General features: G+C 39.4%; 1 protein-coding gene across 1 annotated transcript in view; it reads left to right on the plus strand.

The window, feature by feature from the left end:
* LOC140742048 (interleukin-17 receptor C-like) overlaps window positions 1–15,965 on the plus strand; it is a 95,515-nt gene extending 79,550 nt beyond the window's left edge. The window contains 7 exon segments of the mRNA XM_073072776.1: window positions 1,719–1,864; window positions 2,886–2,936; window positions 6,900–6,957; window positions 9,562–9,657; window positions 12,952–12,996; window positions 14,596–15,171; window positions 15,174–15,965. Of these exon segments, the coding sequence (XP_072928877.1) occupies window positions 1,719–1,864; window positions 2,886–2,936; window positions 6,900–6,957; window positions 9,562–9,657; window positions 12,952–12,996; window positions 14,596–15,171; window positions 15,174–15,289 (1,088 nt within the window). The 3' untranslated portion in view covers window positions 15,290–15,965.
* Window positions 15,966–20,568: the final 4,603 nt, after the last annotated feature.

The following is a 20,568-nucleotide window of genomic DNA, read 5'->3' on the forward strand; positions in this document are numbered from 1 at the left end:
GGAGGAGAGCTGGGCATGGGGCTGGCAACCCCATCCCATAAAACCCCAGAGCTACAGAAATGCCAATCCAAACTCCAAACAACTCTTTCCTGGGAGAGGAAGGATCTTCACTGAGAAGACATATGAGGTTGTGTGGTAACAACAGAAGCCACAGGATTGATGAACCTTCTATCAACCCAGAAGGGATGATTCTGCGGAGCTGCTTTCGGAGGCCTATGCCACAGTAGGGGTGATGGGCTTAAGAAGAAACGAAAATGAAGGAAGAGGACAACAAGTAGAGATAGGAAAGCATTTGCAACAGGGAGAAGTGGTCCAGAGATTACAAGCAATGATGGAAGAGTATAAAACAGATGGAACTAAACTGCAGCTTGATAGGGAGATTGTTTGGAGAAGAGAGTGCAGGGAAGTTTGGATGTTTGGGTAGAGTGTTGACTGGCTGCCATTGATATGGAGCTCGGCGTAAACAGAGCAGCTGTATGTTTGGACCTGCAGAGTGATCCTGAGGATCGGGCATTTTGTATAGATGTTACTCACTAGAAAGTAAAGATTTTGTTGCAAACCCCTTAAATTTCCTGGTGGTTACTGGCAGTGTAACGCCTGTCTCATGCAACGAGTGCTGCTCGCACACAACTGTTGATCCAGGGTGTCTGTTCTGGAAAGACCCTGACCAATTTCTGGGGGGACAATTTGCTCGATGTACTTCTGGATGAACTTGGAGACATCCTCATCATGAAAGACATTCCAGTTGACGTCACCAAAGCCTTCACCATCAAAGTCTTAATGGTGAAATTAACTTGGTATCCTAGTGCATGATTCACAAAAGGTAGTTATCGTAGTGATTACAAGTTATAATGTACATTATTGAGACCATATCTGTAGTAATGTGGATAGTTTTGGTTTTGATTATAAAGTATCAGAAGATGTTTGGAGATGATTTGCTTGTCTGCCAAGTGGACTAGGTAGACTGAACAATGTTTCCTTTTAAGACTAGATTTTGGCATTCAGATGAATGCGAGGGAACAATCGAAGTATATAAGATTTTGAGAGGCCTTGATAGGGTAAATATGAGAAAATGATTCCTCTGTTGGGAGAATTTAATACAAGGGGATCACTGCTTAAAACTAAAAGGATGCCATTTAAGATTGATGAGATGATTTATTTCGATTGTGATGAATCTTAGGAACTCTTCCCCAGCAGTCAGAGGAATCAGGATCTCTGAGTAATTTTAAGGCAGAAGGAGAAAACTTGATAAGTGGAGAGAGGCTGTCGGGGGGATGAAAATGTCCCCACCCCCATATGTATACAAAATACAGATTACATGTAATTGCTTCTGACATGTTGTGATAGCACTAATTCCTTGTAATGGATATTTTTACATGTTTTGATACTGTGCCATGAGAAAATGGGGAACTGCAGAGGCCACAATTTTTAACTTCTACTTTGACTCATAAAGGGCCACAGCACAGAAACAGAAACAGGCCCTTTGTCCCATCTAATCCAAGCTAGTTACTTACCCATCGGCCTCGACCATAGCCTTCTGTACCCTCTCAACCATATACATATCCAAATCTCTCTATCTAGAGATAGCTGTAGCATCAGGGAACCATGTTATATCGAGACTAGAGCAAAAGCCACTCCTAGGATCAGTAACTATGAAAACACAATGATCACAATATGTTTGGGCACAGTTGGATCTGATTTTTGTTGATCGTTTTCAGATTCCTCACCCTTGTGGAGATTGGAGTCAAAAATTAAACAGAACATTGCTACTGTGAAGATACTTCATGAAAGAAATCAAATGAACTTTTCGATCTGCATTAAGAAAAGAAACAAATGTGAACATTTCCTGCAGGAGATACAGCAGGTAAATTTGCAATTGGTAGTCTTGCCCATAACTTGTTTGATTGAGTTTGGTGCAGTCTGACTTTATAAACCTGACAGTATCAGCAAAAATCAGACAGTGGTTACATCATAGGAAACAGAAGACATTGTGTCAACCCATAGCAGTTATCAAGGGGTAGAAGTGGTCATTAGGCAGACAATGGGGCCTCCATTTCAGAAACTCAGCATTCTTACAGACTGTCCTAAACTTGTATGTTACCTCCAGCAGGCAGACTAATCAGAGTCAACCTCTCAAAGTCAAACACCCAATCAAAATCAAAAATTCATTTGAAAAACTGGTAGATAATTATTCTTTTCTAGTATATTACACTATACTGGTCAATTGCATCATCAATAATGCTAACAGAATGATTGAAACTGTGTGCTGCATCAAAACCCAGAATTTTAATCACTGGTATCATGAGAAAACATAGTTTTGATTCATGTAAATCTTTCCCATTGGTGGGAAAATGTTTGTTTTAGCAGACAACAATCTGTCTCTATATGTTAGCACCATCTATCTACGGGCCATATAGAATCAATGAAAGAAAAGAGGTAGAAGTGATCAATTATGAGATTTTTGATGTATAAACAACTTGCTAATTTGTAAGTATTATTTAAAGTTCAAGCTTGTCATTTCACATGTATAGAGCCAAACAAATCATCGTTCCTCTGGGGCCAAGGTGCAATACACAATACTTACAGTCACACACAGCACATCTAGTTACGATCCAGCCAGATACAGTCACAAAATAAAATCAGCACGTGCCTGTAGATAACAGGTTAACATACAGTGTGAAGTGCATGCTTATGCAAGACTGCATGATGTTACTGGCACTGTTATAATAAAACAAACAGTCTTATAAATACACGAAAGAGCAGCAATAAAAGATGGAAAAGGCCAGTGCATGGTGAGAGTGTCTGTAAGTTGGGGACTGGGGAGCTCGTATGGTTTGCCATTCTGGTTTTTGTTAATTCATATTTCTCTTTCACATTTAATAAAGATTAACCAATGGATGAAGCAAATAGACTTAATTTCACAGGATTGCCTGCAGGTTAGTACCTTTGCGCATCTGAAATCTTCTTGACCCTTACCAGGAACATGCTAAAGGTGACATGAGGATGTCTGTTAAAGAAATGAATCATACAGACATGGAAGATTCTCTGAATTGATTCACTGACTTGTAAATCCTGTATAAATGGTTTGTTTGTGCTTAGAAATAGTGATTATGGTGCACAAATTCTTAGTTAACAATATGATTTATTTTAATTCCTCTTTCCAGTAAATGTTAGGTTCATATTTTCATGAAATGGTTTAAAAGCTGGCTGCACAGGAAAGGAAGCAAGGTCTTGCAATGGCAGATATTGTTGAAAAGTATCTTTTTTTTGTTAATCTTATCAAGTTCTATATTCTCCTCTGTTTAGTTTCTACCATTCTTTGGTAGAACAGCATACCAAATACTTCCTTTGTCAAATGTTAGAGAAGTTAATTCTAATCATTTTACAAAGCTCAGTTACAGCACTGAAAATAAAAAAAAAAGACAGTTGAAATCTGAAACAAACAGAAAATGCTGGGGAAAAAATAGAAAATACTGAAGAATAAAGCTGGTCAGGTGGCATCAATATGGATCCCTGTGGATCACCACTGGTCTCAGACCTCCGGTAATGATAAGTCCTTCCAGCCACTGTCTTCCATGGGCAAGCCAATTCTGATTTTCAAACAGCCAATTCATTACTGATCCAATATATGGATCATCCAATAGATGAGTCTTCCATAATGGACCTTGTCAAACATCTTACTACTTACATTTACAACTCTGCCTTCATCTCCTCGGAAAACTCAATCAATTAAGACACACCTTGTACTACACAAAGCCATGTCTCTAATTAAACTGTGGTTTTCCAAATCCTTTACCAAAGAATCTTCTCTAGTAACTTCCCTTCCATTGCCGTGAGACTCACCAGTTTCCAGGATTATCCCCTTTTCTCTTCTTGAATAATACAACAACGTTAGCTACTCGCCTGTCCTCCATGATTTGGCCTGTGACTAGACGGGACATTAAAGGCCCAGTAATCTCATTTCTTGCCTTACTCAATAACCTGGTGTATATCCCATCAGGCCCTGGGGACTTACCCACCTTCACATTCTTTAAGAGAGCCAATATTTATCTTGAAATGTGTAGCAAATTAACACACTGATCTCCCTATTGCCCACATCCTTCTCTTTCATAAGTACTGATGCAAAGTACTGTGCGCAGTTCTGGTTGCCTCATTACAGGAAGGATGTGGAAACCATAGAAAGGGTGCAGAGAAGATTTACAAGGATGTTGCTTGGATTGGGGGAGCATGCCTTATGAGAATAGGTTGAGTGAACTCGGCCTTTTCTCCTTGGAGCAACAGAGGATGAGAGGTGACCTGATAGAGGTGTGTAAGATGATGAGAGACATTGATTGTGTGGATAGTCAGAGGCTTTTCCCCAGGGCTGAAATGGTTGCTACAAGAGGACACAGGTTTAAGGTGCTTGGAAGTAGGTACAGAGGAGATGTCAGGGGTATGTTTTTTACTCATAGAGTGGTGAGTGTGTGGAATGGGCTGCCAGCAACGGTAGTGGAGGTGGAAACGATAGGGTCTTTTAAGAGGCTTTTAGATAGGTATATGGAGCTGAGTAAAATAGAGTGCTATAGGTAAGCCTAGTAATTTCTAAGGTAGGGACATGTTCGGCACAACTTTGTGGGCCGAAGGGCCTGTATTGTGCTGTAGGTTTTCTATGTTTCCTATTTAGTTTTTCATCCTCATCCTCCACCTCCAAGCATACAATATGCTCCTTCCTTTATCCTTGAATGGACCAACCTTGTTGTCATCTTGCTCTAGATGTACGTATATAGATTCAGTGGCCACTTTATTAGGCACTTCCTGCACCCGGAAAGTAACCACTGAGTACATGCCTGTGGCCCTCTGTTGCTGTAGCCTGATCACCTCAAGGTTTGACATGTTGTGCATTCATAGATGCTCTTTTGCACACCACTTTTGTAAGGAGTGATTCTCTGAGTTACTGTCACCTTCCTGTCAGCTTGAACCAGCCTGCCCATTCTCCTCTGACGTCTCTTATTAACAATTGCTGCTCAGTGGATGTTTTTTTGTTTTTCACAACATTCTCTGTAAATTTAGAGACTGCTATGTGTGACTATCCCAGGAGATCAGCAGTTTCTGAAATGCTCAAACCACCCCTTCTGGCACCAACAATCATTCCACAGTCAAAATCACTTAGATCACATTTCATTCCCATTCTGATGTTTGGTCTAAACAACAACTGAACTTCTTGACTATGCCTGCATGCTTTTATGCTTTGAATTGCTGCCGCATGATTGGCTGATCAGGTATTTGCATTAACGAGCAGGTGTACCTATTAACGTCGCCACAGAATGTGCATCATACATAATGTATATACATACACAATGTTAACTATGTAACTATGATGATGTAACTATGAAAATGGACAAGGGAGAGCCAGTGGATGTAGTGTACCTGGACTTCCAGAAAGCTTTTGATAAAGTCCCACATAGGAGATTAGTGGGCAAATTTAGGGCACATGATATTGGGGGCAGAGTACTGACATGGATTGAAAATTGGCTGGCTGACAGGAAACAAAGAGTAGCGATTAACTTGTCCCTTTCAGAATGGCAGACTGTGACCAATGGGGTACCGCAAGGTTCGGTGCTGGGACCGCAGCTGTTTACAATATACATTAATGATTTAGATGAAGGGATTAAAAGTAACATTAGCAAATTTGCCGATGACACAAAGCTGGGTGGCAGTGTGAAATGTCAGGAGGATGTTATGAGAATGCAGGGTGATTGGACAGGTTGGGTGAGTGGGCAAATGTATGGCAGGTGCAGTTTAATGTGGATAAATGTGAGGTTATCCACTTTGGTGGCAAGAACAGGAAGGCAGATTACTATCTAAATGGAGTCAAGTTAGGAAAAGGGGAAGTACAACGAGATCTAGATGTTCTTGTACATCAGTCAATGAAAGCAAGCATGCAAGTACAGCAGGCAGTGAAGAAAGCTAATGGCATGCTGGCTTTTATAACAAGAGGAATTGAGTATAGGAGTAAAGAGGTCCTTCTGCAGCTGTACAGGGCCCTGGTGAGACCCCACCTGGAGTATTGTGTGCAGTTTTGGTCTCCAAATTTGAGGAAGGACATTCTTGCTATTGAGGGAGTGCAGCATAGGTTCACAAGGTTAATTCCCGGAATGGCGGGACTGTCATATGTTGAAAGATTGGAGTGACTGGGCTTGTATACACTGGAATTTAGAAGGATGAGAGGGGATCTGATTAAAACATATAAGATTATTAAGGGATTGGACACGCTGGAGGCAGGAAGCATGTTCCCGCTGATGGGTGAGTCCAGAACTAGAGGCCACAGTTTAAGAATAAGGGGTAGGCCATTTAGAACAGAGATGCGGAAAAACTTTTTCACCCAGAGAGTGGTGGATATGTGGAATGCTCTGCCCCAGAAGGCAGTGGAGGCCAAGTCTCTGGATGCATTCAAGAGAGAGTTAGATAGAGCTCTTATAGATAGCGGGGTCAAGGAATATGGGGAGAGGGCAGGAACGGGGCACTGATTGTGTATGATCAGCCAGGATCACAGTGAATGGCAGTGCTGGCTAGAAGGGCCAAATGGCCTACTCCTGCACCTATTGTCTATTGTCTATTATCCCTAGTCCTATATTGTAAAATATAATTGTTCCCATTTAGAGGAAACTGTTTCCATCATGGTCAGAAATCTGGGATGCTTCTAGTATAGAAAGTGTCCAATTTATGTAACACCTCATCATCTCTCATCAGAACATCCCAAATCATCTTCCAGTACCCCATCGTTGATGGAGGCAGATTGTGGCTTTCTTCCAGAAGGTGCCAAGGCAGTCTGGAGCTTATTTCAACATCTCTATCAAATATGTGGGCTACTGAATAATTTGCCAAGCGGTGCTTTATCCAAACTGGTCTGTATCTTTCAGGTCTGGCGATCCGATGTGAGGTTCTCTCCACGAATCACTCTGTGTCCCTTTGAGATATGTAAGTATCATGTAATTTATTAACGACATTTTATTGCAAGATACAGTATGCAAGTTTTGAAGTTTTTGCAGCTAGCAGCATTGGATGTTTTTATAGATAACTGCTCTTGTCATGCAGTCTGGCCAGGTCCGCTGACATTGATGATATTAGAATGAGGCCAAATGCAGGCCAGTAGGTTGGAAATTATGGTTCAAGAGCATTCATCCTTTGCCTGGCCATGTTTCAGGATTGATAACCTATTTTAAAATGCTTGATCAGCTTTGAAATGATTGCATTGTACACAACAGTGTACAATGGTAGCAATCAAGGATATTAGCATCAGAAACAGGTTTATTATCACAGGCCTAACCTAACCTTAATGCCTATTATGTTGCTGGCATTGGGCATCACTGCCATATCTCATGAAATTTGTTGTTTTGTGGCAGCAGTTCAGTGCAAGACGTAAAAATTACTATGTTACAAAAACTAAATAAATAGCTAAAATACTATTTAGCAAAAACGAACTAAATAAATAAAATAAATAGAAGAATACTGTTGATGGAGCATTCAGAGATCTCTCTGATGGTGGAAGAGAAGGTGTCTCTGAATGAATGAGGGTGTGTCTTCAGGAGTGCCCTCTGCCCTGATGGTAGTAATGAGAAAAGGGCATGTCCTAGATGGTGAAGTACCCATAACGACAGATCCCACCTTCTTGAGGCACCACCTTTTGAAGATGTCCTCAATTGTGGAGAGGATTGTGTCAGTGATAGAGCTGGCTGAGTCTACAACCCTCTGCAGCCTCTTTCAATCCTACAGATTGTATCCTCCATACCAGACTGTGATATAGCCAGTCAAAAAGCTCTCCGCTATACATCTGTAGAAGTGAGCTAGAGACTTTGGTAACAGACCAAATTTCCTCAAACTCTTTATGAAGTAGAGCCACTGGTGAGGATAGGTAGGTTCCTCACTCATGACGGTACTTTCACCGTCTTTGCAGGCCCAGTCAGCTTGGTTAGTGGTGTTGTCACAGAGCTACTCTCAATTTCATTTCACAACCATAATGTACTCAGTACCTACAGGCAAAGCAGACTAGCTTAGATGGGAATGTCGAATGGCATACACCAGAAGGATCGAAAGGCCCATGTTCATACTGCAAGTCTTTAACTTGCCCTTCATTAAGGTTAAATTAATTGATTAATATTTATTTGATTTATCACTTCTGCTTCTGAACAATTGTATAACATTGGCAATTCATCAAAGGACTCGGGAGACCTTGTGCAGGATTCCTGAAAGGTTCACTGGCAGTTTGAGTCAATGGTGAGGAAGGCAAATCCCATATTAACATTTATTTTTAGATGACTAGACTATAAAAACAAGGATGTGATGCTGAGGCTTTATAAGGCATTGGTCAGACTGCACTTGGAATATTGTGAGCAATATTTCTAAGAAAAGCCAATGCTGGCATTGGAGAGGGTCCAGGGGAGGTTCTCGAGATTTATTCCAGAAATGAAAGCGTTAACATATGAGGAGCATTTGATGATTCTGGGTCTGTACTCAGTGGAATTTAGAATTAGAGGTGGGATTTCATTGAAACCTATTGAATATTGAAAGCCTTGGATAAAGTGGACGTGGAGAGGATGTTCCCTATAGTGGGGTGTCTAGGACCAGAGGACATTGCTTCAGAATAGAGGGACATCCCTTTAGAACAGAGATGAGGAGGAATTTCTTTAGCCAGAGGGTGGTGAATCTGTGGAATTCATTTAATGGATGGCTGTGGAAGCCAAGTCATGGTGTACAGTAGATTTAAAGTGGAGGTTGATAGGTTCTTGATCAGTCAGGTTGTAAAAGGTTATGGTGAGAAGGCAGGAGAATGTTGTTGGGAAGGATAATAAATCGGCCATGATGGAATGGCAGAACAGTATGTGCTGAATAGGCTAATTCTGCTCTGTCTTACTGTCCTCAGAGTTGTAGGTGAGCTGAGCTGAGCTGAGGTCCATTTGGTCACTAAGTACTTTGTTATTATTTTTCTCATTATTTGCAGATAAAATATCATTGGATTTTATTTTGGTACATTTCTTCTGACCACCTATCAAGTGAACTACAGTATTTCTGTCTCATTACTTTTTGTTGAATATTTAGAAATACGGAATGCAGGTTCATCACTGTAGCAATCCTGTGACGTTCTATTTTTGAAGACAATGTCAAGAGGCTATTACAACCAAAATCAGTTCTGTCCACTGTAGTTGAAGATACTTGGCCTGAAGTATCGAATGTTTATTCCTCTCCATAGATGCTGCCTGACCTGTTGAGTTCCTCCAGCATTTTCTGTGTGTTGCTCCAGATGTCCAGCACCTGCAGAATCTCTGATTGAAATGGATTCTAGCCTGGTGCCTCAGTTGATTTTGCACAAAATAGGCTTTATACCTTGTGCCTTCCTTCATCGTGTATTCAAGGCTGGTGTAAGATGCGCAATTAATCTAGCTAGATATTCAGAGATATTCCCCCAAACCATTCAATTGGGCAGTGCTTTAGTCTCTGTACAGGGTTCATAGAGTTATATTAATTTTAATTAGTACTTTAAACTGTGTTTCTCGCTTATTTTGGGTTATTCTGTTCATTTTGCAGATACAAGAGCACGATGGACTTTATTAATGGTATTATTACTAATACCGGTTATAATCATGATTGCCATACTTATGGTCAAAAAAGTACTTCTTAAAGGTAAGCGGAGTCTGCTATGAAGACTTGGCATAAAGGTTAAACATGGACATCATGTGAATGTAACTCATCAATGAGAACCTTCTCATCATTTTGAACACGTGAAGGAAAATAAGCACAGAATTCATGACTTTAGAACGAATAAAATTTAGATAGAATTAAATTTTATCTGTGTACCTTAGAATTTGATCTTCTGTCATATAACCTTGAAACACCTAAAAACATAATGGGTTTTGACTCCCCAAGTGTTTCTCAGAAGATTGCTGGGTATTATCTTTAACTGTATATCCATAAAGTGACACTAGACACAGAAGTGCCTTACTGAAGTGACTGATAAAGTAATGATGGTTGGGAGTGTGGAGGGGTGGGTTAGTGGGTGGAGGTGTTGATCATCCTTACTGTTTGGGGAAAGTCGCTGTTTTAGAGTCTGGCAGTGGTTGTATGGATGTTGCGTAACCTCCCTGTGGGACGGACAGTCCATGAGCAGGGTGGGTGGATCCTTTATGATGTTACTGGCCCTTTTCCAACACTTTTCTGTGTATCTGTCCTTGGTGATGGGTAGGCTGCTTCCAGTCATGTGCTGGGCAGTGTTGAATACCCATTGTAGGGCTTCCCTGTCACTGCAGTGACACATTCTGTCACTTCACATTGTTAAGTCAATTCAGATGCAAAGGTAATTCGACAGCCAAACACTTCTAAGATTTAATTGTCAGCCAGTGGTGGATTCAAATCTGGGTTCAGGGCCTTGGACACAAAACAGAATCTAACATTGCAGTACAGTATGGGAATGTTTTAGATAAATCAAGACTCCTTCTGAACTTCTCATGGATTTAAACGATTCTGCGGCTCTTTTTCTAAAAGCAGCTGGTGAGATCTTTGAAGTGTTTAATATTAACAATATTTAATTAATCCCCCAACATAACTGAGATTGAGTGTCGACTTGCTTAACTTTGTCCGTGGCACCAAATTCGATGCAAATTGGCTGCAGCATTTCCTCCATTACAGCTATAGCTTTGCCTGATAAGAACTTAATTACATAATGTTCTGAAGCATGCAATTGTCATGAAAGATGCTATATGAATATGAGGGCTTAGGAATATGATTAGGTGGGCCTTCATGAGTTGCAAATCTCCATGTCTCTTCCTTACAACATCAGAAAACAAAAAATTTGCTCAGAGCATCACTTTGGTAAGATAACTTTTGGTAAGACGGTGGTGCATTGGATGGCAGAGGGTTCTATGGGGTCAACCAAAGGTGATATTGTCCTTTTTTAACATTTTTTATGATCACAAGACCCTGCTGAACATTAAGAACTTAAAGTACTGCAGGCCTACCCCATCAATGAATTGCTTGTTGGCAGAGAATGTGAAGGTGCAGACTGTGCTGTTGCCTAAGTCCGAGAGGTGTCAGAGGAGGCGGTGCAGTCTGACAGCGAGTGATCGTCTCAGTTGCTTTTTTTGTGATCAGACGACACTGCTGAACATGGATAATGTGAAATGCTGCAAGTCCAATTCACTGATTTACTGGTGGACGGCAGGGGAACTGCATGACCTCAGCTGCAGTGAGGGCCAGGCCTCGAGCTGCAGAGTCAGCTGCTCACAGCCGCCCAGGAGAAGGCATCAGAGTCGCCACACTCCAATAGAGACGGTGTGGCATGGCGTCCAAGCTGAAGTTGGTGCTGCCCCTGCCCCTGTGTTCACCAGTTGTTCGACTGCAGACTCCTGCAACGCTCACGGGGTCAGGGCCTTGGACTTTGTTTTATTGTGTGACTGTATTTTACTGATATCTTATATGTGCCGTACTGTGTGTGACTGTTGGTTCTGTGTTTTGCAAACTGGCCCCAGAGTCATGCTGTCTCATTTGGCTGTATTTATGGGTATTCATGTATGATTGAATAACAATTAAACTTGAACTTTTACTTTTGCTAAATCTATAAATGTCATATAATACATAGTGGATTCCAGTTAATTGAAACACATGGGGACCAGTGCATTTTGGCCCAATTAGACGGCTGCCACAATTAGCTGAAGTTTCATGGAAATAATTAAAAGGTATAAATAAGGCAAACTAACATTTAACTGAGTAACAATTTTACGTATTTAAATGAAATACAGAACAAATTAGAATTCTACCAACACTTCCTCAGTTATAAAACGTTATATTAGTTCTGAGTAGCTATGGGCAGAGGAATTCATCCAGGGTACACTGCCACGTTCTTTTGATTGACTGTAAATGAATAAAATCAGCACATGCAGGTAATGGACTGTTTTCATACAATGCCATCTGCAACTGCATTCTCCAAATCTCCATTTCATTGTAACATTCAAAATGATCACCAATGCCTTCATAGTTCCTAACTTGTTGAAGTAGTGAAATCTTTTCATTTTCACTCCTGGCTGCTTCTGGTATTTCCAAGCCTGTGTGTTTGAAACTGTAGAGCGCAAAACAATTCCTGACGAAGGGTCTCAGCCCGAAACGTCGACAGTGCTTCTCCCTATAGATGCTGCCTGGCCTGCTGTGTTCCACCAGCATTTTCTGTGTGTTGTCCAAGTTGTTTTACTGCTTATTTCTCGCCAACTATCAGTGACAAAAATCACTGTTTTTTGAACACAAACACACACAACTGATGCTATTTAAGAACAGTTCACTTAAGCAGCATGTAGGGTCCCAAATAAATGGCTGCTCCAATTAATCTGAATCCACTGTATAGAAATATGGGAATTGTTACTTCACAGCAATCAGTCAAAATAAATAAATGCTGGGATTGCTATCCCATCTCCTAATCTAAACCCAAGGCAGATAGCCCACAACGTACAATGTAAACAATCCGTTGTGAAACTCAGTGCAGCAACACAGAACAGAGCAAATTTGCGTATTGTGAGAACGTGGCTGTAAGCTGGTGGTCATGTGTTAGAAGAAAAGTGAGTTGGGAAAAATTCCTGGCCCCATCTTAATATTTTATTGTGCTTTGCTGACCATGTCACTCGCTTGCTTCAGAGTACATCTGTTTTGACCTTGTCTTTAGTTTATAGTGTTAGTGTTACAGTTCTCTTCTTAATCCCTTCCAAGGTAACTTCACATTCATTGAAATAGTGGTTCATCCATTTTGTCTTCCATCTCTATCTAGTTGTTAGCCTTACTACCCTGTACGTAATATTGTATATCAACCAATGGTAGTTATTACAAACACACACAATGACTCCTCCATCTAACACAAAATAAGTTTGGTTATATTCAGTGCTTATTGGTCCCTTTGTGCCAGCTACCTTAACCTAGATTCTGATCTTTTCCCTGCAGGTTGCACAAGGATGATCAAGTGGGATTATAATGCAACAACTTCAGGTAAATTTTATGCTTAAACAATATGGATGGAGGCCATTTGGCCTATCATGTCTGTACGAGTTTCAGGAGAGAAATCCCATTAGACTCACTCTCTATCTTGTTATTTCCATGGCAACACACACAAAATGCTGGAGGAACTCAGCAGGCCAGGCAGCATCTATGGAAAAGAGTACAGTTAATGTTTTGGGCCAAGACACCTCGTCAGCACTAGAACGGAAGGGATGACGTCAGAGTAAGAAGGTGGTGAGGAGGGGAGTAAGGAGTACAAGGTGGTCAGTGATAGGTGAAACCAGGAGAGGAGGAGGGATGAGGTAAAGAGCTGGGAAGTTGGTTGGTGAAAGAGATAAAGGGCTGGAGGAGAGGATAGAAGACCATGGAAGAAAGGGAAGTGGGGGAGGAGGAGGAGCGCCAGAGGGAAGGGATGGTCTGGTAAGGAGATAAGGTGAGAGGGGGAAAAGGGACAATTACTGGAAGTTCAAGAAATCGTTGTTCATGTCAACAAGTTGAAATCTACCCAGATGGAAGATAAGGTGCTGCTCCTCCAAACGGAGTGTGGCCTCATGATGGGAGTAGAGGTGGTTGTGGACTGACATATGAAAATGGGAATGAAAAGTGAAATTGAAATGTGGCTACAGAGAGATCCCACTTTTTCTGGTAGGTGGAGTGTAGGTGCTCGGAGAAGCAGTGTCCCAACCTCCACACTCGGGTTTGAGGAGCAATATCTCGTATTCTGTCTGGGTAGCCTCCAACTTGATGACATGGACATTGATTTCTCGAACTTCCAGTAATTGCCACCCCCATCATTCCCCATTCTTGTTTCCCTCTCTCACTTTATTTCCTTACCAGCCCATCATCCCCCTCTGGTGTACCAACCCCTTCCCTTTTTTTCCATGCTCTTCTATCCTCCCCTATCAAATTCCCCCTTCTCCAACCCTTTATCTCTTTCACCAATCAGCTTCCCAGCTCTTTACTTCACCTGGTTTCACCTATCACCTGCCACTTTGTACTTCCTCTGTTCTCCCCACCTTCTTACTCTGACTTCTCCCCTTCCTTTCCAGTCCTGATGAAGGGTCTCAGCTGAAACATTGACTGTACTCTTTTCCATAGATGTTGCCTGGTCTGCTGAGTTCTTCCAGTGATGCTTGGTTTTCCAGCATCTGCAGATTTTGTTGTGTTTCTTATTTCCCCATACCCTTGCAACTTAGAGCCTTTCAATTCCATTTACTTTTGCAATTAAGTTATTCCAAAAGGTTACTAGCAAAGCCAATTAACACATCTGAATAAATACACTTTGTGATATGCAAAAAATTGAATTTCTTTCTAGGTAAATTAATTTGCAAGAGAATATTGACCACATTTGTACAGAAAATATATGTAGGATGTGTCACACGTAACTAAGACATATATTTTATATAGTGTTCATTTTATAGACTAAAAGGGCTTGGAGTAAATTGGAAGGTGAGTCTAACCATACCCAGGAAAGAACCCAGACAAGTTCCTTCACAGATGCCAACCCAACAAAATCTGGCTGGAAATGCAGCCATATATACACTTCCACATTGATTGTATTGTAGTAATATAATGCTTTCTGCTTTCCAGGTTCTCGAGATACGCTCCTTCTACTGTATTCAGCAGATCACAGGAGGTTTGAAGAGCTAGTCAACACTTTTGCCTCTGCACTGGTCAACATAAATGTCAAAGTAGTTGTGGACCTATGGAAACGTAGAGAAATCGGCATTCAAGGCCCTTTGGCATGGTTCCACTCTCAAAAGATTAAGATTTTAGAAGAAGGTGGAAAAATCATCATCCTTTTTTCCAAGGGTGCCAGTATAAAATATAATGAATTGTTAAATTCCACAGGGAATTCTGAAACCATGCATGACCCATATGATGGATTTATGGCCTCCTTAAACTGCGTGCTTCCTGATATCACTAAAGGGAATATTTCTGGAACATACGTTGTCGCATACTTCGAAGGTCTTTTGAACAGAACATGCATACCAGAGATATTTAATAAAATGCCCATCTACAGTTTACCTTCACAAATCTCTGAGTTCCTTCAAGAAATTGGGTTATCAACCAAACACATTTCTGAGCAGAAGAAATATGGCTCTCTAACAACAATTAGCAGATCTCTCGGGGATGTCATTAAGGAGTGTCAGAGATGGGAACGAAGTTCTCAGTTGGGTGCCTTAAATGCAAGACATTAGAGGGGATATCCAACGGACAACATGAAAGTAATGCGATGATAAATATCCCACTTACGAAAATTGAGAAGCTTTCTACAGTCTGAAGATCCCTTAAGGAAAAATCTTTCTTAACATTACCCAAGAGTGAAAGGTTATAGCAAAGGCAGGTTGTTATAAAGTATATTATACAAAAAGTAAGAACTATAAGCATATTCTGATGATGTCACTCCTGCAGCTTTGGGATGGCTACCTTCGTTTTGATAAGGTTACTGAGTAGAATGTTTTAAACCAATACTTGATAAATAATACTTTCTAAAGCACTCATCAATCTGAAAAACGAAACAATCTTCAACGTGATGCGATGTTAAATGATTGATACTTTAATGAAGGGACCAACAAACTGAAAGAATTAATATGTTCTTTGGGAAATGAAGATATATTTGTTTATCCTCTAGATTTTGTTAATAAATAATCTGTATATGCACTAGGTAATGAAAATTTGTTCTCAATCTCAGGGTGCTCAGGCTCGCAATATAGAAAAAGACTTCAGAAAGACTTTATTCACTCCCAAAAAAAATCCAACATGAACAAATGGACCTCTTCATTCTTCTACAGGTGTTATTTTGTGACCAAAATGTTTGTGTATAGTCCATCAATGTAAATAACTTTGAATATTTTGTATGCAATATAATTATACCATTATTTCTTAGATGTGATTGCAAACCAGTCACAGAAAATCTAAACAACAACACACACAAAATGCTGGTGGAACACAGCAGGCCAGGCAGCATCTATAGGGAGAAGCACTGTCGACATTTCGGGCCGAGACCCTTCGTCAGGACAGGTCTCGGCCCGAAACGTCGACAGTGCTTCTCCCTATAGATGCTGCCTGGCCTGCTGTGTTCCACCAGCATTTTGTGTGTGTTGTTGTTTGAATTTCCAGCATCTGCAGATTTCCTCGTGTTTGCACAGAAAATCTAAGCCTGAGATGGGATAATTTATGTGGTCTGAGGGGTGTGGCCACCTTTTGGTTGATGTCGATCCACTATTAGTTCACTTTTTCCCAGAAGCCCACCTATTTGCCTTTTGATTTTATCTATGTTAATTTAATTAAATTAAAATGTAATTTGTCAACATAACTTAGTCAATTATTCTCAAAAGTGACCTTATCCAACAATGTTCTTGTTCTCCTGATCTGCTATTGTTCCCTTCTCTACACTCCTTATTTTGTGCAGCCTCCATATTGACCACAGAGAACTGCTGCTGCACATCAGTATGAAGTGTTAAATTGTCAGTGGTGGGCTGGACGGTAGCAATGAGTGTTCAAAGAGTGTAAACGGCCCGTGGTGGATCAGGAAGGATACATGTGGACAAAGTAGCAAATGCTGAGATTTTATTTACCTGTTCTATTAAATTATTCTATATGTATATATATAAATAAATATACATTTCTCTTGCCTTAATACAAAAAGAGTGCACTATACTCAGTGTAATACTATAAGCTTAAAGTGCTAAATAGCAGTTGCTTCAGATTACTTTGAGGCAATTGTTCACTGACTGCAAGTTATCTAACTTAAGAGTACAAGAATTGCAATAACTTATATCCACGCAACACTTTAACCTTGTAAAATGAACTACAATCATGTCCTGAAATGGAGTAACTAAGATGCTGTCTTGGAAATACCCATTTGGAGGCTATCAGTTGTTCATTCAGGGGTGTACTTAATGAATGCATTTTCTTTCATTGCAAACATAGAAACAAAAGTCAACTGTGTTGTTTGGATAATGTGAAATTAAAAAAAAAGTTGTGGTTGTGTCGTTATTGCTTGTGAGAAAGTCTTTTCTGTGTGTAACTGTGGGATGAGTGTAGGTCTAATACTGGAACATTAATACACCAGATCTAAACCGTGTCTGCACGCAACATTCACTTGCTGCATTTCAGAGTAGGGATTAAAGAAAAGCTGGAAGTGTTTCACTCAGAAAAGACTGAATTTTGTTCAGGGCTACATGGATCTGAGAAATCATTCATAAGGGGTTAAAGCCTTACCCCATTAATTAAAAACTAACCCTCCTAGCTTTATGTATAGAACATGAAAATCAACATGGAATGAAAAATTCTTCTATTGTGTGGAGCTTCGTGCTTCAACCAACAAGAATGATATTGTGCTGGCTCAAAGGACCTGACAGTGATTTATCAGGATGGGAAATGGAAGCCCCTTGAGTTTAAAAGATGAGCAAGAAACATGGGACTGTAGGGTTCGAGGCAGTGGGTGAGGCATGGGACTGTAGGGTTCGAGGCAGTGGGTGAGGCATGGGACTGTAAGTTTAATGTGATTCAAGAAATGGACCCTTTGTCCATTACCACCTGCTTTATTCGTGTTGGCGATAGAACCATTAGCTGAATTAATTAGAATGGACCCAGATATTAAGGGTTTCAGAGTTAACCAGGAGGAACACAAGATTAACTTATTTGCTGATGATGTTCTGCTTTATTTAACAAACCCATTGTACTCTGTGTAAATTATCCTCTAGATTAGAAGAATATGGGAAAATATCAGGCTACAAAATAAATTGGGATAAAACTGAAATTTTACCTCTTACTAAAGGAGATTATAGTCAATGTCGATTAATAACTCAATTTAGATGGCCGATAAATGGTATAAAATATTTAGGTATAAGAGTTGATAACGATATAAAGAACTTATATAAATTAAATTATTTACCATTATTGAAAAAAATTCAAGAAGATCTTGATAAATGGATGTTATTACCAATAACATTAGTAGGTAGAGTAAATACCGTTAAAATGAATATATTCCCTAGATTACAATACTTATTCCAATCATTACCAATACAACTACCCCAGAAGTTTTTTCAAGAGTTAAATAAATATGAGGAAGTTCCTTTGGAAAGGTAAGATGTCAAGAATATCGCTGGAAAAATTGACATGGAAATTTTATCTAGGAGGGTTACAACTTCCAAATTTTAAGAATTATTATAAAGCAAATCAACTTAGATTTATTGCATCTTTTTTTGATAAAGATAAACCAGCATGGATTAGAATAGAACTAGATAAAATAGGAGAAAATACACCAGAAGATTTTATATATAAATGGGAATCTAAATGGATACGGGAAAAGAAAGAATCTCCTATATTAAAACATTTGATTGATTTATGGAATAAAATAAATGTTGATGATGAAGTAAGGAATTCTTTATTAGCAAAGAGATCTTTAATTCAAAATAGACATTCCTTTTACAATGGATAATCAACTTTTATATAATTGGTTTCAAAAAGGGATTAGATATATAGGAGATTGTTTTGAAGGAGGTATATTAATGTCATTTGATCAATTAAAGAATAAATATAAAATATCCAACAACGCTTTTTTGTTACTTCCAATTAAGGGCTTATTTAAGAGAAAAATTGGGTCAAACAATGTTATTGCCAAAATCTAATGAAATAGAAACTTTAATTCAAAAAGGAAAAACTAAAAAATTTATTTCTTGTATGTATAGTTTGATTCAAAAACAGGCAATTAAACAAGGAATCCATAAGTCAAGACAAAAATGGGAAACTTGAATGTTAAAATTGAAGAAACAAATTGGTCAAGACTATGTCTTGATAGTATGACAAATACAATAAATGTCCGGTTAAGATTAGTGCAATATAATTTTTTACATCAATTATATATTACACCACAAAAAATAAATAAATTAAACCCAAATTTATCTGATCAGTGTTTCCGATGTAACCAAGAAATTGGTACTTTTTTACATTCTACTTGGTCTTCTAAAATTCAACCTTTTTGGACAAATTTAAGAGTTTTACTGGAACACAACTTCCGCATAACCCAATATTATTTTTATTAGGTGATATTGAAGGGATAAAACCGAAACCCAAATTGAATAAATATCAGAAAGAATTCATAAAAATTGCACTGGCAGTAGCCAAAAAGGCTATTGCAGTTACTTGGAAATCGGATTCATACTTAAGTATAGATTGTTGGAAGAATGAAATTTCCAGCTGTATTCCACTTGGAAAAAATTACTTATAATTTAAGAGATAAATATGAAACATTTTTGAAAATTTGGCACCCTTATTTACAAAAGACAGGATTAAATATATAGGTGCTCCGAAGATAAAATAATTGGTTATTTGGGGAAAGAAAAAAATATATATACTAAAGTTATTATGAACTCCGTGGAGCATGTGGGGATCTTCCGATATCCTGGCATTCTTTCTTTCTTTTTTCTTCTTTTTCTTTTCTTCTATAGGGATGTTAGGGGGGAGGGGGGAAGGGGAGATAATTTTTTTTTCTTCTGTAATCATTTGAAAACTCAATAAAAAAAATATAAAAACAAAAAAAGAAATGGACCCTGTGGAGTTAATGAGATAGAGACCCCACGAGTTTAAAGGAAGAAAGAGCGACAGGCTCCATGAGTTTAAACATACCTTGTGAGACACTGGCCCATGTGCTTAAAGGTAGTGTGTAAAATACACGCCTATGAGTTTAACAGAGGTACAGGAGAGAGAGGTCTGTAAGTTTAAAGGCAGTGTGGAAAATTCAGGCTTCTTGAGTTTAAAGGCCACATGGAGAATTTGCCTCCGTCACTGGGGCAACCACGTGTTATGCCAGAATACACATCAAAGTGTGTGTGTGTGTTGTTAAATTTCCAAAAGGTGCCTGATAAGGTGTCATGTAAGAGGTTGATAACATAAATTAAAAGCCCAAGGTTGTGGAGAAAGTGTGTCAGCATGAGTGAATAATGTCTATCACATAGAAAACAAAAAGTTGGAACAAATAGCTCTGTCCAAGCTGGAGTGATAGGCTCTTCACCCTCAATTGTACACTATTTGTATGAATTACTTGGAGAAGGAATAAAACTAAGTTTCCAAGTGTGCCAATGATACAAAACTAGGTAGAAGGGCATGCTGTGATAGACATTCTGATTCTGCAGTGGGATAGAGATTGAGCAACTGGGTGAAAATCTGCCAGATGGCGTTTAATGTGGGGATGGGTGAACTTCGGTAAGGGGAATCAAAAGATGGATATTTTATATAGTATACCACAAATGAGTGAAGTTTGGAGGGATCTGGGTATTTAGTGCATGAATCACAAAAGTTAGCATGCAGATCAAACAAGCAATTTAACAGGCCAGTAGTGTATTGGCTTTTTATTGTGAAGGGGATGAAGGTTAAAAATAATGGAGATTTTGTAATACTTGTACAGGATGTTGGTGAGGCTACACCTGGAATACTGTTGCTCAGATTTGTCCCCTTACAGAAAAATGATACAGTAGCATTGGAAGAGGTCTAAAAGAAGATTCACTAGGCTAATTCCTGGGGTGAAAGTGTTGTCTTATCATGAAAAGACAGGCA

The sequence above is a fragment of the Hemitrygon akajei genome, chromosome 19 (genome assembly GCF_048418815.1).
Source record: "Hemitrygon akajei chromosome 19, sHemAka1.3, whole genome shotgun sequence".
Lineage (NCBI taxonomy): Eukaryota > Metazoa > Chordata > Chondrichthyes > Myliobatiformes > Dasyatidae > Hemitrygon > Hemitrygon akajei.